General features: G+C 38.3%; 1 protein-coding gene across 1 annotated transcript in view; it reads right to left on the minus strand.

Moving 5' to 3' along the window:
* The window catches only part of LOC126176845 (beta-1,3-glucan-binding protein-like), a 119,498-nt gene that overhangs the window by 29,396 nt on the left and 68,906 nt on the right, over positions 1–21,196 (minus strand). Inside the window, exons 2-4 of the mRNA XM_049924033.1 lie at positions 20,417–20,644; positions 8,186–8,433; positions 5,007–5,140 (exon numbers count right to left, since the gene is read on the minus strand). Of these exons, the coding sequence (XP_049779990.1) occupies positions 5,007–5,140; positions 8,186–8,433; positions 20,417–20,644 (610 nt within the window). The remainder of the gene's footprint in view (positions 1–5,006; positions 5,141–8,185; positions 8,434–20,416; positions 20,645–21,196) is intronic.

A 21,196-nucleotide genomic window follows, 5' to 3' on the forward strand; every position in this document is an offset into this window, starting at 1 on the left:
AAGAGGCGGCGGTGAGGGGGGGGGGGGGGGGGGGTTGGGGAAGGATGTGGAAAAATAAGGTGTGCAGCCTGGAAAGGAAAGAGGGCCACACTACCTTGAGGTCCCGTGCTTACTACGAATGTATCTACAAAGGAGTTGTGAACCCCCTGGAGGGACATTGCTCTCTTGACAGCCGAAGATGTTTGTTTCTGTAGAAGTTTCTTTACAGTGACTGTGTACTATGGAGGTTCCCTCCCATTACCAGCTGTTCTGAGCATGTATCTGTCCAGTGCATGGTCAATTTATAACTATACAGCCTTTCCCAGAATTCATATGAAATGTCTGATACCGCCTTTTTTATATGCATCCGGATAGTTATTGCACAATTCAGAGCTTCCTAAGGTCTTGTATGTGTGTCTTTATATGTATCATTCTGTATCATATGATAAAAAACTTGATATTCATTGCAAAGGCATGTGGAATGCTCTGGTAGGACGTGCATTGTCTTAATTATTGGTGGATTGTTGTCATTGATAAAATTATGTATATACACTAAATTAAGTAACTAATCAAGAAATCGAAGTTGTAAGTCCTTAGCAATAAATAGAGACTGCAGAGGTGTTAGCATGAAAAATCAATGTGTCTAATTAACAAAATGGTAATCTAAAAATCCAGTAACAGAAGACCTCACTGTCTTGAGAAACAGCTTGAAAGTTATTACAGTTTCTTCACATTTTGTAAATTTTAATTGTAACATCAAAACTGTAAAAAATTAATAATTCTTTATTTTGGAGGTTATTGTTAAAATTCTATATAAAGTGATGCTGCAGTGAGTCAGTTTTGAAGTTACTTTTGGAAGTCAATGGTATCAGTGAAGTCTGTGCATGTTTTGTTTACATGACGAGTGTGCAGTTTGGATGTCAATGTGAATAAATTTTGTGACCCATGAAAATTTACCATTCTTTCATGAATGGACCAGGCAGAAGAAACTTTAGTAACATTCAGCATAAATCGTTACAAACTGCGCTGCAAGAAGGGATCGGTTGGTAGGACACGTTCCAAGGCACCAAGGGAATTTGGTACTGGAGGGAAGCATGGAGGGTAACAATCAGAGGGAGACCAAGAGATGAATACATTAAGCAGATTAAGAAGAATGTAGATTGCAGTACTCAGAGATGATGAAGCTTGCACATGATAGAGTAGCATGGACAGCTGCATCAAACCAGTCTCTGGACTGAAGACCACAACATCATAATACAAGTGAGTGTTGATACAGTCCAGGAAAGAGCATGCAGATGGGACAAAAAAATTTGCAAATCTGTAACTTCAAATCCACACACTTATTTTTAAACACATGGATTCAAACAAAGGAGAACTCTGAAGTTGGTTTAACTATGCAACACTTACTTCTTTATGCTTTACTGGTTTCTGCAGTCTACCAAACTTTATGTTCTAAACAGTTTTTGGTTAAAGTGCTTTCCCTCTTTCTTGCTTCTGAAGTACTCTTGTGTAATCAAAAGCTGATGTTTCTCTTACTTACTCCAATATTATGAAAAGGAAAGTTGCCACTCATCATATAGTCAGACAACACACACACACACACACACACACACACACACACACACACACACACACACACACACACTCACTTAATCGGTGTTGATGTACTGGCTGAAAAAATAGGGGGTGGGAGTGCACTAATGTCTACTGTAAATGATGTAACCAACAGGTACACATTTTCATTTCACGATTGTTTACTTTCACTTTCCACAATCTCCCGTACTCACATTTATTATGGCCAGTACACTATTTAACTTTCGATAAGTCTCAATAGTTTTCAGGTGAATATCCACATCCTGCTACAATATTTTCATGTGGAACATCCATGATCAGTGAAAGTATCAACAAAGTTCACAGTTCTTTAAGAATAGACAGTTATGTATGGAGCAGACAGTGTCATTGTTTTTACACATGGCCTAATTGTGTAACACTTATTTCACAGTTAAATTGAAGCATTATTATTGTTCTAACCAACACAGGTTTCTCATCAAACTCTGCCATGGACTGACTTTCATGACCAAAAATCAGGCCCTTTTGTACCCTCACAATAATAGGGGCCAAAACTACACATTGTTCGAAGTTAAATTTATAGAAATTACAATTGAGACATAACTCATTAAATTAACTGAATACATCAAAAATTGTTTTTGTTTTTAGGATTTCTTCTAAAAGGGCTAAGCCAAATTATTTGTTTAAATCATGAAATTAACAAATATGGCTATGCAAACAATACTTTCGACAAAACTTAATTACTTTGAAATTAATGAAGGGCTGGATTTGCCAACATGTTTTCAAATAGAGCCAAATAGATACATTAATAATACTATTAGTTGTTCCTTCAAATGTTTATAGTTATACATAATTTATATTTGTTTCAAGTCAACAATAGAATTTAAGTTACAAAACAATTACTGATTTCACCGTATAATGAAAGATACTAACTAAGAGAAGTCGAAATAAAAAAACAGTTACATACATACAAATTAGATCTGATGATGTATTCTTTAAAACAGAGGGCCAACCTTTTTCTTCCAAAAATGCACATTATACTCATGTATGTTAGTCATAATTAACAAAATTAATTTTAAGGAGGCAGATGGCAAAACAAGAGGGAAGGTAAAAACTGCGCAAGCACACGCCCACCTCTGGTGTGTTTTGTTGAAGGCCTTACTGGCCAAAAGCTTTTATTTGTTTGTGACAATTGGTTGTGTGTATCAGTGACTTGGCGTTTCCACTATATGGTGAGTGGCAACTTTCATTTTCATAACATTGTGAGAGTCCATCCTGGATTTACCATTGATTTTACTTACTACAGTACCACACCAATCTTTGGGTCCCACATGAAGATACATATGTTGTGTGAGTGACAATTTATTGATTTGCTGCTTAACTGACTTAATGAAACTGAGTTAAAATCTACCTATAACCTAAAAAAGGTAACTTATGTTAAACTTAGGCAAATTAAGGGGAAATAAATTACAGCAGTCTAATAGTAGTTAATTTCAGTTCAGCTAACATTTGCATTTCATGGAAGTATGCCTTTACTAGTTTACACCGCTGTACGTTTTCTTTCATGATGAGACAAAGTAGTATAATTAATTAACCCAATTAAATGGTACTTAAGTACCCTAAAAGTTGCTGTCAAGTTGGATGAAATACTTATCAGCTAGGATGATTGTTGGGTATGACAGACCTCTGAATGGACTTCAAAATTTAGAGTGACAACACTTTATACAGTGAAGCACTTGTTTTTCCTCTGCAATTTCAGCTCATCACTTCTCAATTGGATTAATTACATTGAGACTATTCCTATTCTTCTTCCTCCTCCTCCTCCTCCTCCTCCTCCTCCTCCCCCCCCCCCCCCCCGCCCCCCCCCCCCCAATTTTTGCTGTTCATCCATCCTTAACAGTGTAGTCATACCTGCATGTGTCCTTTAGAGCTAGCCTTTTTTCTGATGTTTAACTTGTAAATCCACCCACAGATCTTTAAATGCTGTAATATTGGTACCACTCAAACTCATTCATACCCCATTTGCAAATGTGGAATTTTAGTGAGTTAGATTAGATGTATGTTTTGTTCCATCATCCACGGAGGGAGACGCAGATGTAGAACATGCCATAATATGAAAACACACAATACATATTTACGAAAAGAGATGCTAATGCCCCTTCCACAGATCCTTTGGAAGAGTCATCATGGGTGTTGAAGTCAAAAAATTAACACTTTTTGAAATCCTCATGTACTCAATACAAACACAAACAGAATTATATGCATGATTAAATTTTGTAAAGTTTCGCATACCATATGCTTCTCCATGGACGAGTTCTACAGAATATAATGAAAGATTTACTGGATTAATAAATGGAAAAGCTTACAGCATTATCCTTCTGACAAACAGCAATCAAAATGGCAGGCTATCGCAACACTAAGGTATTTTAATATATGAGGGTTGTTTGGAAAGTTCTCAGAATCACCAAGAGGTCATTGCTAGCACTACGAGTTTTTCACATGATATCTATTGGACTGTTGCCTGTAAACACATGTCATGTCACTGCTTTTGGAAGTGAGCTGTGGTGGTAACAATGAGATTCAAGCAGTGATTAAGTACTTCATAAAGAAAGGTATGAAATCAAAGGACATTCATGCTGATTTCCAGAATACACTGGAGGGCTGCTCCTTCATATTTAACTGTTGCCAAGTGGACAAATGAATTTAAGTTTTGTCAGGAGAGCTTAGATGATCCACACAGAGGTCTGCCAAGATGTGTCACTACTCCAGAAATCATTGAAAAAGTGCACAAAATGGTCAGGGAGGATCACCATTTGAAAGTGCATGAAATTGCTCAAGCTTGCCAGGTGTCATCTGGAAGGGTATATCACATTTTAACTGAAGAATTATAAATGAAAAAAATATCTGCAAGATGGGTGCCATGACTTGTGATGCATTCCTGATCCCATGTGCTGTTGCCATGGCAAAATTACATGAACTAAGATATGAATTGTTGCCGCACCTGCCTTATTCACCTGATATGGCTGTCAGATTTCCATCTCTTCCCGAAACTGAGAATTTTTCTTGATGGATGAAGATTCACTTTATTTGAAGAACTGATAGCCGGAGTTGACAACTATTTTGCAGGCATGGAGGAAACTCATTGTCGAGATGGGATCAAGGCACTGGAACTTCATTGGACCAAATGCATTAATCTACAAGGAGACCACAATGAAAAATAAAGTTTCAGTCATGGAAGTAAGTTTTTTCTATTCCATTCTGAAAACTTTTCAAATCACCCTTTTAGATGCTTCTGAGCACAGCTGTCATGTGGAATAATCACTTTAAAAATAACTAAGATTAGGAGACTGCATAAATTTCAGATATAAAAAGTGAATATTTTAAAATGCAGAAGAAAAAAGTCAGAAGAATCCATACTCAATATACATATTAACATTGTATCTGAACCACATACTTACCTTGGCAGATCAAGTTTTCCAGTATAAATGTAATTGCTGTCACCTGGAGAAAGCAGTGTGGGTTTGATAAGCAACTTGCTATCTTTCACAACAGTATTCTCTTCACTGTCTGTGTACACAACAAACTGGTAATCCTGTCAACAGAAATTTATGAAAATATTATGTAACACACACAATTTTATAAATATAAGCAGATGATATCAAAAATAGGGTAACAGTTTAAAGACTATGTATCAGTAAACAAATGTAACTTCTAAAAACACACAAAAATGATTAATTTCCTTTAAACTCTGCCTATAATATTACTAATTCAATATGTGTACAAGGTTAGTTCAGACATTATTTTGATTGTTGCTTGTTTCTATGCTATTCGTTTCCCATTGATAGTGTCAAATGCTTCAGTTGCTCAAAACATAGTTTTAAAGGTAAATAACCCACTAGTCCACTGTAAGAAACCAACTAATCATCATGTAAAATATTAATCGCTATTCCTCAACACAACTGTGGCCTCTTCTACTTCACATACTTTCCTCCCAATGGTCAGTGAGATGATGTTTCAGACTTGTTGAATTATTTCATTGGTGATGTTAGGTGTCCTAGCTAATACTCCTGAAGAAAAAAGGAAACAGTGGTGAACCAAGTTTAAATTAATTCGACCAGTAGGCAAAGCATCATAAACAGCATCTAGTTTCACACTTATTTAGTCACTTTTTCCCCATTCAAAAGCCAAAAGTGACTCCCAGTTCTTTTTCAACCACTGCAAGTAGGAAGTACACAGCTAGTCACTAGTACTACAGAACCAGAATTGAAGGCAAATAAAGAAATTTTACTTATTTGTGTACAACATATAGTAGGCTGAATATACATTTATTTGTGATCTGGCAGTACACAAGAGGCAGTATTTAATACAAAGAGCTGCCCTCTCTGTCACAACTGTCTTGTCTAATCCAGATGACCATCAAATCAAACTTGGTTTAGATGACAGATGCAGCTATGTCATTCTACACTGCTACAACTCTATGCTTGTGTTCAGTCATAGTAATTGACAGGAGGTAATGTTCCAGTCTCTTAGCAATCCATTACCAGACTGGGGGAGGGAGGCAGGAGGGGGGGGGGGGGGCGAGATATATCTGAACATGATGGCCTGGTCAACAGTGCCACCCTCTGTATGAAGGTAGATCAGAACACCAAGGAAATCTCAGTTTTGCATTTTCTTTTTGAAAGATAAAGCCCTGGGTTACTTGAAGTTAGGGTGACAGCTTCTAGCCTTAAAATGACAAAAACAAAATTTCTGCTGTCCAAATCACTGACTCTGTGAACTAGATGCGATTATGATTTGTACCTAATGGCACTTCATATGACCACACCAGGTGCTGGCATCATGATAAAGGCAGTCTGGCAATAGCTGTTCATTTTTGAGCATCCACACACTGCTATGCTTGGTGATGCTGTACACAAACCCAGGACTTGCCTCAAAAGTCTGGTGCACTCCTGGGTATAATCTTGTCATTGAGTACATCACTGTCTGCACACCTCTGCTGCTGTGTCAAGGGAAGCTACAACAATTATTGCCCTGCTTTCAGCCCATGATGCTCTGGACAGCATTGCACTGAGGATGCCTCTCTTGCTGCAAAGTAACTCATTTCCTGACTCAAGGTATGAGAGATTGCTGTATGATTCTCCACAGCCAAACAATATGTCCTCTCAGCACTAGTCTCATGGGGGTCATTGAAATCTTGCAAGACACTGAGTATGGCCTTCCTGAGCCCATTGCTTCCATATGTCTATTTTTATGACAGCTGTGAGACCCCCATTCAACATGAGTTGCATTCAAGGTGAGTAGCAATACTGCTGAACAATGAACATCAGTTTCTACACATCACAGTCCTGCTCGTGTCTAATTCTGAGTCATGCTGGTGGATGTTTATTCTCCTTACAGAACTTATAACACTATTGTCTCACTAACAACTAACATTACAATGAGATGTTGGCTTGAGTCTACCAGGATTAGCAGAGTCATGGCAGTGTTCGTCTACTGCTCTTAGGCTGCTAATGTGGCAGTTTTGCACAGTCAATGGTATGATACTTTCACATAACCAATGAGAGGCAAGGAAAGAGGGTATTAAATTTCTAGCACCAAAATAGAAAATTTTCTTCACAGATGTCAGACACAAATTACCAGGTAGTGGTTAGACTGGGACCTAATAGCACAGCTTAAATTTCTGTAAGTTAGATGAGCAATAGTTAATTTTATAATCTTTGTTGTCACAAATATTTGCCAGTTTTTTTCCATGTATTATGAATTACAAGGTTGTGGTTAGATTGGACTGTGACAGTTTGATTGTGAGATGGTGAAGCCAAAGACTGTGAAAGCTGAAATACCTAGTTGTTGTGACAGATTGATCTTTAGCTTAGTCTGAGGCTTACACTCAGTTGAAGTGTAACAGTTTTACTTGCAAAAAATAGTGTTTGTCCAATGTTTTTTCTTTCAAATATGTAGCAAATTATGGGGTGGTGGTTAGGCTGAGAATTTGAAGCACAACTTAAATTGAATTAATGATCTTGACTGTCAAAATATTTTCCTAGTTCTTCCAGATGTGTTCCAGTTTCACAGTCTGTGATATACTGGCATGATAATGTGACAATATTCCTTCCAGATACGTCATCTGCCCACTGCCGCTGCTGCTGCTCTCATTGACTGTGCAGATCTAACAGCTGACAGACCCTCCCTCCTTTCCATCAGACTTCATAGGGAGCACTGACAACACTGCTACACAAAACACTGAAGTATGTGGCCCTGATCCAGACTTTTACCCTTTTTTGGTCACAGTTTTAATGGTCAGAAGTGTCCAACAACTTAATGTGTTTGTCAAATCCATACTAACCTATGAAGTCAGATATAGATATATCAGAAAACACTATTTGGTGATTAGTCATGAAGCACAAACTTTGAGGGAGGGTAGGGAAGTAACACCATCTTGCTCTTTCTAATAAACCATTTACTGGACCATTGTCTGAAGCAATGTACAGAACCCACAGAAAACTTCATTCTGGAAGGCTAGACAAGCATCTGAACCATCTATCACCCAACATCAGAATCCGTTGTTCTACCATCTTGAATACATGAAATGCTTTTATTAGTATGAGGAAGGAAAACTTGAACTGAGAAGAGAACTTACAGGAGCACCAGCCAGCTGTATCTCGTGCTGCCATTTGCTTGGATTTAGTGTCGAGAAAGTATCTTCGAAAATGATGTGCCCCTTACAAGCAGGCTTTCCATTGACAGTTGTTATTGTGTTGTCACACTTCTCTGGTGGTTTAGGTGTGACTGTTGGTTTTGTCACTGGTGGTGAATTTGTGACTGGTTTAGTAGTGCCTGGTGTGACAGGTCCAGTATCTGGTACTCCACTGTCAGGATCAACTAGTTCTGTTCAATAAAAAAAGCTTAATTAACAACTCCTACAAGAGCAAATAATGCAAAAATTGGAGCAGCATATTTTAGAGGAATGATGAGAGGTAAATGCTGTTCCTCAACTAAATGTCAGCAAATAGTTTTGAGAGAGAGAGAGAGAGAGAGAGAGAGAGAGAGAGAGAGAGAGAGAGAGAGAGAGAGAGAGAGAGAGAGAGAGAGAGAGAGAGAGAGAAATATTCAGTATGCTAAAAAGGTCAAATAATGAGAGGAGAATGGAACAAGTCATTTACAGAGCTCAAAACAATGTAATAAATCAAAATTAAGTAACAAAATTACATTTCTAATAAAGGGAAAGGAAAATAGAAAGTTTTAGACACTGAAAATCTATTTACATTTTGTTTTCCTTTCTTACATCTTGACTTTGCAGCTGCATCACAGTTCTTTTTGCCAACAATACATCCAGAGCAGTAGCAGTTGAATGTTTTGAATATTCTAGAGCAGTCTATCTCATCCTTTGCTGCAGAGTGCTGATATTTTCATAATCTTTCTTCATTATCTGATTCCCCTTGTTCAACACTATCCTGTTGCAAAACCAGAGCCACAATCTGATCATCATATTGCTTTTCATTGTTGACAGCTGTAGTGCCACCTGACAGCCACTCCTCTCCATCAGCAGGCTGCCTATTAGTCTTCAGAGTTGCCAAATGAATGACTAAATCTGTAGTGTGACTGAATTTGTGAAAGTTCCTGTTTTTGGTTTAGGTTAGGGCAAACATCCCATGTTTCTTGTAGAGGGGTTTTGTTATGTTTTTCTCAAGCTTGAGCAACTGTGTAAATTTCATCTTTTTTGTTGAGGCCTATCATGGCTTTGAGAACATCAGAACCCTCTTCTGTTTTCTCTAACAAAGCACTGATGTAACTCCTCGTTTAACATTTTAACCATTCAATAACACCCTCATCCATTGGTTGGATTATTTAAGTCATGTGGGAGGGGGAGGGGCAAAAACAGCTTTTATGTCACTTTCTTGAAGTTCAGACTCAAAGGTGGGGCAATACAATTGCATGAGGTGGTGAGTTTATTTCAAGTATTTGTTAAAACCAGAACAAATGCACCATAAACGTTCTTTAAACAAATTCTCAATCATCCAAGCATTTTTGACCTTTGTAATAACCAGGAAGTATTGGTGTGTGTATTTTTAAGAAGGCTCTTTGTTTCTTAGACCAACCAATTACAGATAACAGCAATTTTTTGCTCACCACTGGCATTGCTGCATGTTGCAGTGGTCAGCCAGTTCTTCCCTAGCTTTGCATCAGACTAATTATTTTGAGGCAAGGGATTTGTGAGATAGCATTTCATTACTTTAGCACTGTCTCATCAGTGCTGTGCACTAATTGATCAGCTACCAGTTTACATTCCTGGACTTTTTCCAAGTTTTTCAACTAACTCCTGACCTGCATCACCAACAACAGAAACATTTTCACCTGAAATAGCAACTTGTTCAATGCCGTGACAATCTGTTGACAAGTGAAATCAACTTTCACTTTGTTGGAATTCGCCTTCCTACAAGCCTTGCTCTCTCACAACAATGTTATCACCATAATTTTGTTAAAATGTGATTTTTCTAACTTTCAGGGTTGTCTCTAAGTGTTCCATTTATTGTTACACATACTGCTTTAAATATGTCCAACTTTCTGTCTGTATCATGTTAACAAGTCACAGCCCAGATATTTGAAATTTGCTATGTTCAATTACATCACTGTTAATTACTTAGTTTGACTATATTGTCGTTTACCTTAAAGTCTGTAGCTTTCGTCTTTTATAATGAAATTATAAGATCTTGTTCTGTACATGTTTGGTTTAGCTGATATGCTGCAAACTAGAGGCTGTTGTGTGCATTATTATTTGTAAGCTCCAAGTTTTAACACTTATATTACAGAGTTTATGTAATTTAATTTCCAGATAACTATCTGATAACTTAAGAACACTTTCAAAAATAAAATATTAAAAAGAGCTGGTGAAACAACACCCCTGCCTCAGTAGTTTAATTTTTGTCTCCTCCATAATTTTCTCTTGTGTATTTATTACTATTTTTGTTTCATGTCTGATTGCCCTTAAAGAGTATGTGTGCGTGTCCATTCATCCACTAATCTTCTTGAAGATCCGTATGGGTAGAACTTTTACACAGCTTTCAGCAGGCTAATGTATGTGTAGTTTCCATATTTGCTTGTGCTACATCTTTTGAACAGACATGATGTTCACTGTTTTTCATTAGCTTGCAATTTATCACATTTACGAGCACATATTAAAGATGAAGTAATGTGAATGAAGTAGTACATGTATATTTGCTTAATTCATTTTTCCTTCTATTCCTGCAGTTTTCCTATTGTCATGTTTAAGTGTTTTGTAGTTTATTCATAGTCATATTTTCAATACCTAGAAATTCCTTTCCTAATCAAAATACAAAACACTAACTTTCTGTTTGAACCATGTATAATCCACCTTTTACTTTTATATCCGACATGCATGCTCATTGTATATTGTCTTTGATATAGTGGTTTTCTGACTAGTGACAGGAGCTTTCCATATGCTTTGTTTTTATTTTCTGGTATCCTCAAATTCTACATACCCTACACCTTTTTTTGCATTTGTGTTTCTTTCCCCTCTAGTTGCTTATTACATTTTCTATACAAGTTCTTATATTGTTACTTTCTTCTTCATTATCATTGCTAATTATAGTGCAAAATGAAATGAACATATAAAATATCAAGGAGCAAACATTTTGAATATCTCCTGAGCTGTTCTTGGGTATTTATTTGCTTTTCTATTTAACTAGTGATTTAACTATCAACACTTTTAGACAGTGGTCTGATTATTTGCCACATATCCTGTAAACTCTGGTGTCTTAAAGATTTTTTGTTTTTCTATTTGCAGAAATTGACAGTGTCCTTTGAGAAAAAATCTGCAGTCACTGTTTTTAAGGCATATTACTTGTCTTTATTGCATTCATTTTTAAATGACTAGTTTCAGTTCAACATTAACCATCCTCAGAGCTTTATGCATTTGTTGCAAGAGTAACCATAGGCATAGCCAGGATATGATTTCAGGGAGGTTTCAACAAATGATCATCATAATATAGTAGAGCTGTAATAGACCAACCAATTAACTAAAAAATATTACCATTAATCAGAAAAAGTAAAATTCTTTTGTCAATGATAATGGTTTTGTATGGCAGTAAACATTGCTTAGAGATAGCAGTGAACATCTGCGCAATCCACATCCATCCAAAAAGTGGTTTAAATTCAAACAATGAGTTAGTGAGCTGGACAAGTAACACAATGACCATCACAAAGAGAGGAGAAGCGAAGAAAAGAATTTCCGTTTTGCTCAGTGCTGACAACAAATGTTCGGTTTCCACTTCATAGGCCCATCGAGATGATCTATGGTAGGAGTAGGGAAGTAAATTTAGTGTTTATGTCTGGTCGACAGCTAAGGTCATTAGAGACAGAGATTTGGCCTTTTTTTTAACGGAGGGGAAGGAAGCGGGCATGGGATTTTCAAGGAACCATTCCGGCATTAGCTTAGAGTGAACTGGGAAACTGTGGAAAAGCAATACATGTATAGTCAGCTCTTGGGTTGTATCCGGGTCTCTTAAATGTGAGTCTAGTGCTTCAGGCACTAGACCACCCTGCTTCACAATCTGGTAGAAATGACAGAAAAAAGCGCAGAGTAGGAACGTGAATGTTCAAATATAATCCTTATCAGTGGTTATGAATCTGCAATTAAATTGTGTATGTTGTATTAGTGTTAGATTGCTAAGGTAGGCAATGGCCGGCTACTGGCAAGGAAACTTCTGCAAGATTATGGGTCCATTTAGAATAGTTTATGGACGATTTTCAGTTAGAGTATTAAACTATATAAGTCTGCATAAATCTTATTTAGTGTGAATAAACTTTAATGCTTCCTATCTTGTGTGAACTTAGTAGATTTCATTGGAGGTTCTGCATTTACCAAATGTAGTCCATGTTAATTCATTCAATGAAAGAGAGAGAGAACAAGAACTGTGATAGCAGTACAACTTTTGTGAAGACATATTGAATGTATACTTTTATAATAGAACTTACGTTAACACATGCTGACAGCAGTAGCAACAAACTGCACAATAACTGTTGTTGCTAGCAGCAGATTTGACAGATACAAGATTAGGAAGAAGCACAGCAAAGGCATAAGTAGAATTTAAGTTTTTTTTTAGTCATAAATACATAACCAGTCTCATCATGTATTGCCATAGGTACTACATAAGCACTGTATATTGTGTATGTATTGGTCAGAATGTAAATAGCAGATTACAAACAAAGTAACTTATTTTTTTTTATTTTAGCAAATACACATTTATATAACAAGTCTTCTATTTTTTTTCGAAAAGGAATCTACGACTTCTGATGCATCAAGTTCTATGCTGTAGTGGATGTTCATTAGAGCCAAACTGTTGAGCCTATTTTCGGAAACTGTGTTCCTAAGATAATTTTTTAATCTCCTTACGTTGGAAAATGTTCTTCCTGGAGCAGCTGTTGAAACTGGTACTGTTACCAAAATCTGAATCAGTACGTAAATGTTTGGATCCAACTTTGAATCACACAGATCTAAGTTCTCCAAAGCAGATTTTTGACACTCTTCGAAGTCATCTGTGCCTTCCAAATCTCAAATTCTGCTTTTATTACTGATGTGCTTTTCTCCAGAAGAAGTGACAAATACATTGATATCGCCTCATCAACGTCAGTGATTTTATCGAAATTTTCTGGCAATAGACCATAAAGAACACATGAATTTGCGACGCTTTGTGAATCTTTCAGTTAACTGTTGAATTGTGTGCTCAAGGAATGGAATAAATAAAGTCACTCTGTAATATGTAATTACATCCACCGCAGGCGTATTAGAGCGGTTCAACTGCTTCCCAGTAAGACGTGGCGCCTGCAGCAAAGCATTTTCCTCGTGACATTAGCTTTGCTTCTGCAAAAACCTTTGTAAATTTATCCTCAGCACTGACTCAACAACTGCAAGGCGTTAAGAACATTGTCAACATGATGTTTCAATGAGGTCTATATTGGTTCCTTGCAGCTGTTTTGATATCTATAGTGTGTAGCTCATCACTTTTTCAAGAACCACTAAACCATCACAAAATTTGAGGAACGAAGTGTGTATCAGTTGGGCAGCTTGTCCTTGTGGCTAGCTGCAATTTTTCGAGGGCAGCGACAATTGCTGGATAAATTTCCTTGAAACGGATGACTGCTTCGTGCTTATGGACCCATCTTGTTTCACATAGTGCAAGTTGGTTTTTTTTGTGTCCAGTTAGCAACGGTTCGCGAATTTCGTCTTTTAATACGGCAGTGCGTTTAGCAGAATGACTGACGTAAGACCGAACAGACTGCACAATCCCCACCCAATTTCTGATTTCTGCTCGTGAACATGTGTCAGCAATTGCAAGTTTAAGCGAGTGTGCACTGCAATGTACATAAAGAACATGGGCGCATTCCTTAACGAACATACGCTTGGGCCACCATGCAAGTGCCCACTCAAAGCCCCGTCATAGCCTTGACCAACTACATGAGAACAGTCAAGTCCGTGTTTTTCAATGCTTTAATGATTGGCTTTGCAAGGCCGAATCTAGTAACATCAATAGTTGGCATATATTCGAGGAACATTTCCTTAATTTTATGGTGATTAACATTCTCCAAATCAACATACCGAAGGCAAAGTGAAACTTGTTCTACGTGTGCAATGTCAGTAGTTTCGCCAGCAAGAATACTATATATTCTGGCTTTATTTACCTCATCAGTTATTTTACGTTACATGATTTCACCACAAACAGCAATGTCATTTTGAATTTGTGGGCTGGTACACAGAGCGTTCTTTGGAGCTGTTGACAAATGCTCCAAAATATGTTTATATCCAGACTCTAGCAGCATAACGCAGTAACGCTCGAAAGTTACCATCGTTCATTAGCTGTCGCTGAGGTTCCAATCAAGTGTAAACTAATCAAGAGTCAGTACGTCCTCTTAAAGGAATGCCTTGTTTACCACAAAAAATTATAGCTTTTGCTGTGGACGTCTGTCAACTTTTATTGTCTTCTTGCTATTGTTTTCTCTCTGAAGACAATTGCTCGATTACTGTAGACATCTTTGAGGGAACAGTTTTAAGAAAACGGTCTGCCATTTGCGAATTTCGCTTGTGATAGGAAGTTTGTGTACGCGTTTGAAATACCTCCAACGCTTTTTTCCAATTTGAAAAAGGCTCACACACGAGTTTTCCCAATCTTTGTTTTCCTTGCCCAAGCATGAGCGACCCATAATGACAATTTTTGCAGAAGGCTCCATTTTTTAAAATCAGAATACGACAGCCAATGGAATCTGTCTAACCATTCAGTTGAAAGCTCAAGTTTCGTTTTGACAAAACAGGAAATTTTTAATCATTAGACGATACCCTTGACACGATCAACAACTTGTGAACTTTGATATGAATATAAACCTATGTCTAATGTATTAAAACCATTCGAAGCAGATGAGACATCACGTAAACTTAAGTCCTACGCTCGATGTTGCAGAGTGATTGATGCTGGGAAGCTGTGAGCAAGACGACTGCTGAGTGGCCAAAAGTACCTGCGTTTGTAGCTCTTTCTGATAATGAGGCCTCAGCAATCATTACGTCTTGACTATCTCCACTCGACACATTATGACTGGCGGGTTCGACAGTTGAAGATGCGTCTACATGTACCAGATTGTGAACACCATTTTTTCCAATATTCCAAGCCCTTAGCTTTATTTGTATTCTTAGCTTTTCTTTTCATTGTCTCCATTTTTGCGATGCAGATGACCCTTTAAAAAACACTAAAAAAATTGGCAAACATGCGACTGGTTATTATTAATTTTATTCGGCTGGTTTAGTCAGATTGCAAGTGTGCTAATTTAACTTTAACACCAGTCACTAAATGACAGTTACTAGGACAAGAAAATTAGCGCTCTGCCATCCAAAAATTTGTGGAGTTCTGAAAACTGCACCACTCAAATAGGCTTCAGATATGCATAATCCAAGCTTTGCCCGATTTCTGAGTGGAGCTTCAGTTTTGATGAAAAGAAAACCACCGAAATTTCGGACATTTCTCTGGATCTTCTCAAATTCTTTCGAACTTAAGCATTTAATCGAAAAAGTCAAGGTTACCAAATCTGTCGTATTAAGTTCTGTATCGATTGGGAAAGAATACTTTACAATTTGATTACATTTTGCAGTGCAAAACAGTTTTTCACCTTCAGATAAACACTCGTTTCGTCGACATAATACATGCAGTATCTGAGATTGGTCAATTTGACGAAACAATTTCTTGGAGAAAAGTTGTGGAGCATCTAAATATATTGCCAAAATGTCAAAAGTGTCAAAAGTGTCGAAAAACCTAGTTCGTTACCGGTGGTATATGTCGCCAGTTACCAATTTTATAGAAAAATCTTGGTTAGTGAGAGTAAATTTTTGACTTTCCATTCACTGGCTTTTTGTAGCATTCATTCTTTCTTTGAACTCCGGCATGTAGTAACACGATACTCAACACATGGTTTTCACACAAGCTCTGCCAAAACAATAGATTTTACCAGCCGAATGAATGCAACCGTTTGTGAACTGTGTAAAGAACATTGTGAAAGGTATCACGCAGAAAACTGCAGGAAAAGTTGAATGTTAATAAAACTAGGACTACAACAATGTGACTCAGTTTTGTATTTGCGTACTGTATTTTCACGAATAATATATCTGGCAGTGGGGGAGGCAACCATTATCAGCTGAGCATTGTTTACTAACGTTCGTCAGAGGGAGTAAGCACGACGTCTGAAAGATTTGTACCGTAGTGAACGTGTTATGAACAAAGTAAATTTGACACGGTGAAGGAAAAAGACATACAAACTTTTACTGACAGGACTAAGACGAGAACGTATGGTAAACATGTTGGTTTTGGTGAAATGTTCAGCTGTTGATAAATGCAGCAAATATTAAAAGGTTCTTTATGCAAAAACGGGTACAGACAATGGGAAATAAGTCTTACATTTATCGATCGTCTGTTTTGTGCGAAAAATGTATCACAGGGTTGCATGAAAAACGAAATGTAGATTCAGATTAAAAATAAATCGGGTTCGTGACGTTACAAAGACATTTCAAAATCGAGAATGGAATTTGTGACAAAACGGAATAATGACTGGAGAAATCAAGTAAAACTTGAGGTAGGTCACAATGATTTTGTTTTTGTGTAAAAAAAATTTTGACGTCAGAAATGAACAGTTGAACGGTAAGATCTCCGAATATGAACAAAGTTCTGAGTACAAATAACGGAAGGATATCAGAGTTCGACGTATATAGCTTCAGAGGCTCATTGTAATAACGATTAGGGAAGTCGGGCTAACTACTGAGGCATAAAAGCGGTCTTTTTTTCACGTAATGTCCGTGAATGGAACCGACGGAGAGGTGGTGATGGGCTACTTCAGTATCACTGTCTCACCACGTCGTACCTTGCGGAGCACAAGTATACAAATGTAAATGTAGAAAGAAAACACTAAAAAACAGGTGATATTGCACACGCTAGTCGTTTCTCTTCTACATAACTACTTAAACATTTTTAAAAAATTCTCACCACGTCAGTAACAATTTCTGCAGTGTCTGGGTAGAGGGATGACGATGGTAGCAGTAAGCTGCTGCCATGTGAATGACTTCTCACTATGCCCAGCTTCGGAGCTGTGACAACTAGGGTGGCCCTGATGCAGGGACTGCACTACCTGCAATTTCCATTGCTCCAGACAAACCGCATTCTTTTGAGGCTCAGTCCAGACATTGGTGGCAATATCGTCGCCAACGCTGGCTCTTCGCTGCCGTGTTCCCCTCGCGCACTACGCCACGCTGGCATAGCCGCAGTTTGAAAACGAGGTAGCTTTGAAATAAAGATTACATTACAATCGATTTTAAGGTCAATTCTCCCGTTTTTAAGCTTCGTCAAATTTTTGGGAAGGGGTGTGTGTTTGGGCGTTCAACCCCCCCCCCCCCGCCCCCCGCCCCCTTGGCTACGCCCATGAGAGAAACCTTTCCAACTTTCAACAAATTTACGTGCCGAGTCATATGTCATATAATAAAATGTGTGACATAGCATGTAAATTTGCTGGTAACTGGATGAGTTACTCTTGTAACCAACATTTTTAGATCTTAGGATGGTTCATTTTGAACCAAAACGAGTCATTAAAAGTTAATGCAATCAAAAATAATGATAAACCAATTTTTCATTTGCAATGATTTAATACCAACCCCACATGTATAGTCAAGCTACTTCTGGGACATGTTAAAAGTTAAAGTTACTCTACTAGGCTTGATTATATTACTTGTCTCATAAGCAAAGAACTATTTCTGCTTCTTGTATGTGTGATGGAAGCTCATGTATAACAGGAACATGAGCAGACCTCATACCTATAGTATACCTATAGATATTTCCAACTTGAAGATGCTGTTCTGTTTACTTAATGTGACACATTGCATGCTTTAGTTAGATAGGAAGAAACTATTACCCTCAAGATTTCAGACAACTTAACATTTGAAATAATCTAGAAGAAGTGTGAACTGTATTATCAAATACTTTTGACAAGTTATGAGAAATACCAGGTGCCAATGTTTTTTTCATTTAAAAATTACACAGTGGTGCCTAAAGACAAGAGATACCTACTAATATATTAATATGTTGGACCTTTTGCACAGTGCAGGGCAGCAGCTTGACGTGGCATGCGTTCAGGAAGTCACTGAAAGTCCCCTGCAGAAATATTGAACCATGCTGCCTCTACAGCCATCCGTAACTGCATTAGTGTTGCAGGTGTAGGATTCTGTGCACACAGTGACCCCACAATTGTGTCACATACACGTTTGATGGTATTCATGTCAGGCAGTCTGAGTGGCCAAGTTATACTCTCGAACCATCCAGAATGTTCTGATATGGTGCATTATCATTCATAAAAATTCCATCCTTGTTTGGCAACATTAAGACCATGAATGGCTACAGATAGTATCCAAGTAGCCAAACAGACCCATTTCCAGTCAATAATTGATTGAGTTTAACCTGAGGGTCCAGTCCACCCCACACCTTCCTGGAACCGCCTCCAGGTTGCACAGTGCCTTTTCGACAACTTGTGCCCATGCCCTAGTGAGGTCTGCACCACACAAACTATCATCAGCTCTTACCAACTGAAATCTGGATACATCTGATCGGGCCAGCCCCGTGCTACTGGAGAAGTCTGGTATTTTCATGAATGATGGCACTGGATCTAGAAGGTGCTAGCATTGTCAATACAGGGTACACAACATGCAGCACGACCTGTAAGACGACCTTGTCGGCAAACTTTTTGACATAAATAAAACCTACTACTTTTACATTTTGTGCTAACAGATGGCACCACTTCAGTACTTGACCCAAGCTCGTAACAGTATTTTGCAAAATCGAGACGGAACTGGTTCTTGTTGGTACGTTGGGACCTGAAGGCCGATAGCGGCCACAGTCCCAATATATTGGGATAGATGGCAACATGTTGTAGATAGCCTCAGAGGTAAAATTATTGTGGTGCTGAAAGTTTATCGAATTTTCATCAAACTGGTGTGGCCTTTCCTTTACATCCCCATTAAGTCTTCTGCAATTAAGTCATGGATGCAAGAATTTCCGGACTTACGACAGACTGAATTTTCGTGAGCCATAGCTGGCACTGGAACAATGGTTCTGGGAAGTGTAATAATTTTTTATCAGACGTGAATAAGGTGTGTGAAGTCATCGTCCATCACTGCTTCAACTATGCAACCACAGCCACGCTTACGTCTACACAAACCACGACAAGGCAGGACACTTGTTCAGTAAATTTTACTAACTGGAAGTTCAGAAGCCAGTTAAATTTCAGCAATTGTGTAAAAGAGTTTAAAGACTGTTGTCAGAACATGGAATTGGTTTTAGTTTGGCTTGCCTCTGTTTTAGACCTGTGAGTACAAGTCTGATCTTGAATTCACAGTAAATTTCAGAAGTAAAATGTAATGAGCTTGCTTCAGAGATGTTACCGTAAGAAGATACACATTTCTTTCAGAGGGTTTAATAAGGTAAGTATCTCCTGTTCCCTTGCACCAGCAGCTTACACTGTTCAACGGACAGATGTATTCTCAGTATCGAAATGATACTGAAGGTGTAGGCAGTGCTATGATTAAGGCATTGTTCTTTTAACAGAGTGAATTTTACAATGGAGCCCCTGAATTCGTCAGTTACTTCGAAATCACTAGTCTGTCGCCTTAATTGTTTAACAGCAATCCCTTTAGTATGCGCACGGTTCAGTTTATAAAGGAAAGTTATAAAAATATCGTTAATTGCTGAATTTAATATAATGCAAATAATACAGTGAGCGACAGGGCGAATCTTTAGTGTTGAGTGATAACTTTTGTGAAGGTTGGTGATACTGTCTGTGCTACAGCCAAAGCCACGCGCCAGGCCTTCAGATGACAGCTCCAACTTCTGATGTCGCGCGCAGAAACAGATAATGTGGTGGTGGCGGCGGCGGCGAGTTCCTATGGAAACTAACTGCCAAGGCCATCGGTCCTTAGGCTTAGACACTACTTAATATAACTAAGGACAAACACATACATACACACACACACACACACACACACACACACACACACACACACACACACACACACACACACCGCTGCTAATAACGCGGAACGCCAGTTTCCGTTATTCATTGTAAATGTTTTGACCATACTTTGTGCATTTATACGAAATTAACGTATGCAAAACGCATTTGCAAGACTGATCTGCCAATCAGTTTCGTAATGACTGTCAAACTTTAAGCGATTGAACGCAATTATTCATTTAAAAACACAAATTTAATTTAGGTAAAATCATGATGGCTCGGTCATAAGCTCCAGGTCGAGCTGACCTAGATCTGTGAGTACTTTTACCTGAGACAGTGAAGGTCTGGTCATCTAAGCGGTAGCCCCTCCCGTCGGCTTGCACGTACACCCAGTAGTTGATGACGTCACCAGGCTTGAGGCGCACGCGCCGGTCCTCGTAGACCCAGCGGCCATTCTTGGGCCGGGTGATGTCCACCGAGATCTGCCCCGCCTCCAGCAGCGAGATCGCTTTGTTCACATTGGCGTGAACTGCGAACAGCTCCACCCCCAGGTCATCTGCGAGCAAAGCAACAAAATACCTTAGATGTAGTCTTTTAGTCTTAGCAGGGAATTGGGATGAAATTAAATGATCATGTGGCATTGCTAGCCGAGAGGTTCAGCTGTCAGGTTGTGAGTTATTTCAGGTGACGCCACATCGGCCGACTTGCTGGTGATAACCCACGAGTGGCCGGGAATCTAACTCGGGCCCGCTGCATGGTAGGCAAACACCGTATCACTCAGCTAAGCAGGCGAACATAGGATTGATATGTCTTTAGGTTATCTACAGATCTTTGAGAGTCAAGGTGGATGAAATTATTCAGTGTGTGAAAGTACAGCTAGGCAAAAATACAACTGGACGTCGAATATACAGGGTGATTCAAAAAGAATACCACAACTTTAAAAATGTGTATTTAATGAAAGAAACATAATATAACCTTCTGTTATACATCATTACAAAGAGTATTTAAAAAGGTTTTTTTTCACTCAAAAACAAGTTCAGAGATGTTCAATATGGCCCCCTCCAGACACACTAGCAATATCAACCCGATACTCCAACTCGTTCCACAC

The sequence above is a fragment of the Schistocerca cancellata genome, chromosome 3 (assembly GCF_023864275.1).
Source record: "Schistocerca cancellata isolate TAMUIC-IGC-003103 chromosome 3, iqSchCanc2.1, whole genome shotgun sequence".
Classification (NCBI taxonomy): Eukaryota; Metazoa; Arthropoda; class Insecta; order Orthoptera; family Acrididae; genus Schistocerca; species Schistocerca cancellata.